Source organism: Cynara cardunculus (genome assembly GCF_001531365.2).
Source record: "Cynara cardunculus var. scolymus isolate 2C chromosome LG 11, CcrdV1, whole genome shotgun sequence".
Taxonomy (NCBI): Eukaryota; Viridiplantae; Streptophyta; class Magnoliopsida; order Asterales; family Asteraceae; genus Cynara; species Cynara cardunculus.
The window spans coordinates 12,176,690-12,184,739 of NC_037538.1; the positions used below are offsets into that span (position 1 = coordinate 12,176,690).

The following is an 8,050-nucleotide window of genomic DNA, read 5'->3' on the forward strand; positions in this document are numbered from 1 at the left end:
AATTAAACTCGTATTTAGGAAAAGGTAAATATTGTTATGATTATTTTTTATACATGAAATTATGACACAAAAAATAAGAACTTCTAAATGAATGTATTAATCATCCAATCACCATGGTCATATATATATATATATGAATGATTGGGTTCACGTGAGATCAATGATTTTTTGTGAGACCCGTAAGACCAATTTATGTTCATTGATCAATTTTATAAAGCTAATGATCTAATGGTCTAAAGTTGTACGGTGACAATTTTGTGATTATTGAAAAATCTCGTGACAATTTTTTTATTATGAATGTTCAGATTGTATATCTAATCCAAGAGTTGAGAATTGGTCTTATGAGTCTCACAAAAAACCCTTGATCTCACATGATCCCAAGACTCTCTCTCTCTCTCTCTCTCTATATATATATATATATATATAACAATTGATTATTACAAAACTATGCTCCAATATTATTTTATTCTCAAAGTACCTCCTTGTTTTCGCTATATGCTCAAATATATATATATATATATAACAATTGATTATTACAAAACTATGCTCCAATATTATTTTATTCTCAAAGTACCTCCTTGTTTTCGCTATATGCTCAACTTTAGTCTTTCCATGTCCATCTCTCTCTCTCTCTCTCTTTCTCTTTCCATCTCTTTTATCTTTTTTGACACAAAGAAAATCATAGACTCAAAAACTCGGATGAACATTCAACCAAGAAGTAACAATCAATATTTATAGAGAAGATACAACACACTTCAAGTAAATACTTGTCCACATCTCCTTGTTTTCTTTACTTGATCTTCAACATATCTCATGGTCTTGCTATTGATGTTATGACGACACTGATCCAACGACTTCTATCTGATCCGAACAATTAGTAGAATAGTTCTTTTTTTTTTCTCTTTATAAGATACTGAACGTTTGTGCTCATCAAATTGGATTTAAGTCGGCGTGTGGTGTCTTTTTACGTAAGAAGATCAACCAAATGATTTATCTTGATCTTAATTTTTAGATTCACACCGATACAAACCTCAAACCTTTGGTGAATAAAAACAAGACCAAATGAAGATAGACGGATGTCGAAATGGCTCCACAAGGCATCTATCCAATTAAAAGCCATCAAGTGAATCTCAAGTTGAAGCCGATTTGGAGGCTTATCGATCAAGTTTTTACTCACCAACCTTTCAACAACACATGTCCTTTGATGTGGACATTCTCTAAAAGCGTTAGTAAAGGTATATTTGTTCTTGTCCACTTTTGCTATTCACACCATGCTCAAATGACAACTAGAGAATGTGTTATCACATCAATCTATGCTCCAAAAAGGTCCAAAGCTAGGTGAGTAGGTCAACTATGACAAACTTGTTTGTGGATGACAAATGTACCAAATGTTGACTAATGGCTACTATTATGCAACAACTCATCCCCCGTGGATATAATAGTATATTTATGGTCTCCTTATACGTTCAAATGATGGGATATCAATAATTCACCTCGTGGCTTTAAAGTTGCATTAGATATTATTGGGTCAGTTTGCTGTTTTGGCTATAGTTTATGTTTCGGTGCATTATTTTCAAGTTGATCATGGGATGTTATTTATATATGTGGAAAAATTGGGTTGTTACGAATGCTATTAGGGTTATTCCTTGTATCATCAATGTTGTTAAGGTAAATATCAACAAGCATAATGAGTCCCTAAGGGGTGTATGTAACATTTTAAGAGGATCCCATATCACAAATGAACATGAAAGATGCTGGGAGGACATGAAAAATACGTCACAAATTTAAGTGAGGGAGTCTGTAAGACCCTATCCCACATGGATAGAAAAGTAGATTTAAGGGATCATTATAATTTCATAACTACGAGGTACCACTAACTTCCATCATGGTTTTAAAGTTGATTTGTAGGTTATTGAGTAGTATGTTCCTTTAGGCTATAGAGCGTCACATTTAATGCTTGAGTTACTGCAAGAGGCATGATGCTCTTCCCATGCCCGGTACAGGAGCTTACATATTTTCTACGAGCAGGAATTCCAAGAAGAAAACTTCATGTTCTTGAGAGATCGATGTAAAACAATTTTTATCAGTTCAAATAGATTGTTTAGGTTAGGTTAATATTTCCGAAACAGTATGTGATTCTTTGATTTATATCAATGGGAATTAAAATTTGAAAAACTCGTAAATTTATATTCAATTCCCCATTTTACAAAAACTCTTGTATGTCTGCCATCCACTAGGGACCAACAATATTCATGAATATACTTGATGAATCTCACAACTTCTATTAACACGCATACCTAAAAATATAAGTAACTTACTAAAAATCATCTCAATTCAAGTTATCAGTGGAATGATACGACCTCATGATGGTTGCACGATAACAACTCGATTTAAACTTAATGATTTGCTTGATAGTTAACTAAACAGATGCTCAACGACATGCTCGATAAAAGCTCAATATATGTAGTGGACTTTGGTTGAAAACAATGCTCGATGGTACCTTATAGATGCTTAATGGTGCTTGATGGCATTAAAGGAAAGTTCCGTAAGTTACAAGTCTGCAAATATTTAGAAAAAGTGTAGTTAATCACGGAATTTTGAAATATCAATTATCGATGTGTTTTTTTATTTAAAATTGTGTATTTTTTAAACCTTCTATATAATAAAAAACCGTCTCCACCTTTAGTTTTTGTTTCGTTTTCTTAATATCAATTTTGACTTCCTAATAACTGTGACAAATCATAATTTTTCTATAAAACTGCTCCTTCAATTTTTTTAAACTTGAAGTAGTGTCTTACAAAAGTATGCAACTTAAAGAAACATCTTGATCGAAGGTCCAAAAGATATGAGCCTTCAAAGTTTCGTGATTAATTTATACAATTTTCAATTAATCACCATCGAACATCATCTTCAACCTAAGGGGCCGTTTACCAAACACTTATCCGGTAAGTGCTTACCTGTAAAATTTAACACTATTATTTAATTATCAGATAAGATTTAGTCCACAAAAACGACATCGTATGCAACAATTCACACGGTAAGCGCTTACCGTGGTAAGAGTCGTCGCCCTCACTTACCGGGTAAGACTCTTGGTCCTTGTCTCGCTCTTACCGGATAAGAATATTGGTCCTTATTATATTCATCCGATGAAGCAATGTTACTTGATAAGCGCTTACCCGAGTAAACGTTTGGTAAACGGCCCATAAGTTTACAACATATATCGTGCTCTTATTAAACATAATAGATATCACAAAACCCAAAACATATGCCACAAAAATACAAAATCAATAAAATGTAAAAACCAAGAAAACAGAGATGGAAAGATTAAGAGAGGGAGAGAAAAAGAAGTTACTTTTCCAATTTTTGAGTATTGGGAGGTATTTTTGTTAAAAAAGCATATTTTTGATATATGTGCTTTCTTGAGCATAGAGACTCAAATTTCACTAACAATTACATTAAAATTATTAATTAAATATTAAATAATCATGTATAAAAAAGTAAAATTTTATTATTAAAATACGATAATTGTCCAGATACAGTATTCGGTCAATAATCAATAAAAATTTAAATATTCATTTACCCAAAAAAAATATAAATTTCATTTTCATGAACTTATATTAAGGTATAATACGACAGTATAAAAAAACATAAACTTTAATTACACTTCTGCTTATATTGTCTATTTTTTTTTTTTGTAAGAGTGCTTCTATATATACATACAAATCTTGGATTATCGGGGCTGCAAATCTGTTGAATTTTTTCTGATTGTTCTTTAAAGTTTTCAAGATTAGTCAAGGTGATACAAATCGACAAAGACGCTCGTCAACATTAACAAATTTTATTTTTACTATTTACAATTATTAGATACAAAATTTGTATGGCTATAATTAGCTGATATTAAAAAAAAAGGTCTAGTTATTAATTTAAAAAAAATAGCAATTTAAAAAAAATTGATAATTTGAGATTCATTGTTTTGGGGTAGAAACCAAGATGGGGTATTTTATATAAATTATTATCTTAATCATTAAATACTAAATAATATTCTATTTTCTAACATTTCAATTGTTTTCATACACCTTTCTTTGTTTGTATTTGAATTTTAAAACTAAATATAAAAAAAGAGAATTATATTATTTGTTTTTTTAAAAAGAGGTATGGTTGTCTTCATGCCTTGGCAACCTAATTTCACTTTTCTTTTCACCGGACTTCAACCATTTATTAACCAAAATACATAAATTTTCCCACTTTAATAGTTGATAATTAAAGCCCAACATTAAATTATTTCTTTTTTCCTCTTTTAATATATTTTTTTATTTTTATTTTATTATTCAGACAATCTTGAGGAAACTAAGCAACCCAAAATAGCTTTAACATCTAAAACACCCACAATTTTCCATACATCTCACAAAACAAATTCAATCTTTATCTTCTCATACTCTACCCTCATTATTCTTCTAAATTCCAAACTTTTATTTCTTTTTTTTAGGAAAAAAAATATATATTATTGATCATCTTCCTCATGCAGACCACCGTTTCATCTGCATATTTTCATATGTTTCTTCTTCTTTGATCTAAAGCTTTCCCAGATTTTTGTTTCTTCTAAAAAGATTTTTCAAATTTTTAGTCTTTTCTGTTTTAAAATTTCTGGGTTTTGGGTTTTAAGTTTAAAAAAAAAAAAAAAAAAAAAAAAACTGTAAAATATCATTTGATATTTTGGGTTTTTTTTTCTTTGAAGATTATAAAAAATCAATGTGTTCTTGTTGAAGGGTCTTGTTTATTGATTTTTAGTTTCTTGTTATTTTTGATGATTGAGGGAAGGGAAGGGATGAATAGTAGTGGGGTTACAGTGGTTGGATCAGATGCACCCTCGGATTACCATATTGCTCCGAGAACTGAAGCCCCTAGTAAGCTCGCCACCACCGGATCAGCACCTCAATCTATCACAAGCCAAATGGCTGCCTCTTCTCCGACGTACCCGGCGGCTCCACCACCGGCAGGTGTAACACCCTTGACAGAAAAGAAGAAAAGAGGCAGACCCAGAAAGTATGCTCCAGATGGGTCCGTTAGAAAGGCTTTATCTCCAAAACCCATCTCATCTGCTGCACCGCCAGTGATCGACTTCTCCACCGGAAAAAGAGGCAAAATCAGGCCTACCTCCGCCGGAAAACTCCAACGGCAACCACCCAAAGAGACGGAAGCTTTAGGTAGCAACAACAATCTCCTTCTCAATAAAGATCTTCTTTATGTTGCTAAAATTTGAGTCTTTTATGTTAATGAGAACTGGGTATTATTTGATCTGACGGAATGATTTCAAGATTTTTAAGGGCTTTGATTGAAGTGGGACCTAATTGAATAGAACCCTTCCAACATAGATCTTGATGTTAGTATATAGTTCTAGAAGCGCTCTGCTTTTTATGTGTGGAAGTTGGTGAGTGAATTAGGAGAATCTTGAAACAGACGATTCTAATTTTGTTGCTTACCTTTTGGGATATATATACATACATAGATACATACAAATGACAAGAATGAACAGAGAAGAAGATAAAGCTGAGGTTTTAATGAATCTTTTTCCTAAAAACCTAGGTTTGGATTGACTAAGGTTTCAAGAACTAAATGACTTGTATTGTAGTGTCACTCTCTCTATATTTAGCTACACTTGTAAAGATCAAGACTTTGCTTTTATTATGGTGTGGGGTTTGGTTGTTGGCTCAAAGTGCTTATCTGTTCTGTTCAACAGTGGGGTTTTCTTCCACATTTTATGTCTTTCTGGACTCGGGTTTGCGCCTGTTTTGTCTTCCACGATTGTTTGATGTTGAAGGCGCGAGTTCTATTTCATGATATTTGAAGCACACTCCATAAATATGTTCATAATTGGATTTTATCTGTTTGAGTTAAGAGTCTTGTAGGATTACATCTGTATTGGAGTGTATAAATACTTGAATTCGTATTTAGGGTTAAGAACATCGGTCTTTCATTTGTATTGTTTTCCAGTTGCAGTTCCTGTTGATATAGTCATGTTGCATTAACCAAATCAATCTATTATGTTTTCAAGGAAATATCTGCTTTATTTTACTCTTTGGGGTAGAGGTCTGGTCTGTGTACATCATATGGGACCCTGCCTCTAGGTGGGATAGACTGGGTTTTTTTGGTTTGATTATACAAAGCTACTTGTTCTTTCTGTAGGTGCATTTGTTGATCTTTTGTTTGGTTATTTGCAAAACTTTGTATCTTGGGTTCTTTGGTTTTAGTTAATAATATGCCAATGATTGTGAGAACATTACATTCTTTAGGAATTCTAGTTAATTGTTCATTGTTTTTCTCTCAGGTGATTGGGTTTCATGCTCAGTTGGCGCCAACTTTATGCCTCATATCATCAACGTAAACACCGGAGAGGTAAATTTTGTCATTTCAACAAGCATTATAAGTGTAGAACAGCAGAAATTTTCTTTATTTTCGTTTATTTTGCGTTCACAAATTTGATTTTGGGTTGCATTAGGACGTGACGATGAAAGTTATATCGTTCTCCCAACAAGGACCCCGTGCAATATGCATTTTATCGGCAAATGGTGTCATTTCAAGTGTTACCCTTCGGCAGCCCGACTCCTCTGGTGGCACATTGACTTATGAGGTGCTGTATCTATGCTAAACTTGTCTTAATTAGTCGTATTTTTTAGAAATCCAATCGGTTTTGATCGCTTATAGTGTTGCACTGTATGAGTCCCATTTATGCGGTATCAGAAAAAATAAGATCTGTAAAATAGAGAACGACGAATGATATGTGATCTTGCTGTTGTTTGGTCTTGCCTATTGTCAAACTTTCTTGAAAATCTGAGACCTTTTTCTTTCTTTCTTTAGGGGCGTTTTGAGATCCTTTCGTTGGCGGGATCTTTTATTCCATCTGAAAGCGGGGGCATAAGAAACAGATCTGGTGGGATGAGTGTTTCTTTGTCAAGCCCAGATGGGCGGGTAGTTGGTGGCAGTGTGGCGGGTCTACTGGTGGCCGCCAGTCCTGTGCAGGTACTTCCCGATCTCGAATTGATTTCATTTGTTCCAATATGTTTCGTCATTTTTGACCTTTTGTATCCGGTTATAAACCAGATTGTTGTAGGAAGTTTCTTCACGGGTGTGCAGCAGGTGCAGCACGAACAGAAGACCAAGAAACAAAAACCAGAAAACATAACGATCACAGTCCCTACGACCGCCGCAGTTCCGGTGGCGGTACCCGTACCAGTACCAGTACAGGCACCAGCTGCCACCAACGAGCCGCCATATTCCACCACTGCAAAACAAAATCCGTCGTTTCGTGGAGATAACTGGTCTTCCTTTAATACCCCTGAGTCGAGGAGTAAAGCAACTGACATCAATGTGAGTCTTCAGTAGTAACAATACGACACACGCGTAACTTTGGTACGTAAACTGACTGCATTGGCGATTAGACGACGGATCTTTATCTCACCTTTTCTCGATTTGTTTGTTTGTATGTAAAAACACGACGAATGGTGATGTTGGATCGAGCTCTTAATTTCTTTCGGGTTTGTTTTAGTTTGAATTAAGTTTGATGGGGTCGATATTAGATTTGATGATTAGATTAGTTTTTCGAGCAGATGTTTCATCTTCATCGTCATCGTCATCATTGTTAGGTGTTGTCTGTAGATGATTTGGATTTTCCAATTCATCCCGACTTATTTCATCAAAATTATGAACTTGTCGTAAATCTTGGTTTTTTTACATGACATCCGGGCCAACTTGTGTGTATCTCGATTAATCTCATAGGTTCTCAATAACAACCTGGAAAATCCCTGAGTGCCACTGGAGAGTATATATCCTTTATTTGCTGGTTAAGTTGATCCTCAATATTAGAGCTGTATGGATAAAATTGTCTGTATGAGACTATGAGTTAATCCACTTGTATATATATTTGAAATGTTTTTATTTGGGAGAGTTTTTTTATAGACGGAAGAAACATGATTTTTAATTGGAAAAAATATGTTTGGAAAGAAAAAAAACTTGGCTTGATAAGCTATTTTTTATATCATCGAGTCACTATTAA

At 33.8% G+C, this 8,050-nt stretch overlaps 1 protein-coding gene across 1 annotated transcript; it reads left to right on the forward strand.

The window, feature by feature from the left end:
- Nucleotides 1–4,342: 4,342 nt before the first annotated feature.
- On the forward strand, nucleotides 4,343–7,728 carry LOC112521533 (AT-hook motif nuclear-localized protein 1-like). Its single transcript, XM_025130446.1, has 5 exons — nucleotides 4,343–5,204; nucleotides 6,326–6,393; nucleotides 6,497–6,628; nucleotides 6,856–7,017; nucleotides 7,099–7,728. Exons 1-5 carry the CDS (start codon nucleotides 4,805–4,807, stop codon nucleotides 7,378–7,380), a joined length of 1,044 nt encoding a protein of 347 aa, XP_024986214.1. The 5' UTR covers nucleotides 4,343–4,804; the 3' UTR covers nucleotides 7,381–7,728.
- The last annotated feature ends 322 nt before the right edge of the window (nucleotides 7,729–8,050 follow it).

Bases quoted from the DNA above. Each gene is read 5' to 3' on its own strand.
- LOC112521533 (XM_025130446.1), top strand. From the start codon at position 4,805: ATGATTGAGGGAAGGGAAGGGATGAATAGTAGTGGGGTTACAGTGGTT. The intron at 6,394-6,496 runs GTAAATTTTGTC...GGGTTGCATTAG, and splicing joins TCAACGTAAACACCGGAGAG to GACGTGACGATGAAAGTTAT. The intron at 6,629-6,855 runs GTGCTGTATCTA...TTCTTTCTTTAG, and splicing joins GTGGCACATTGACTTATGAG to GGGCGTTTTGAGATCCTTTC.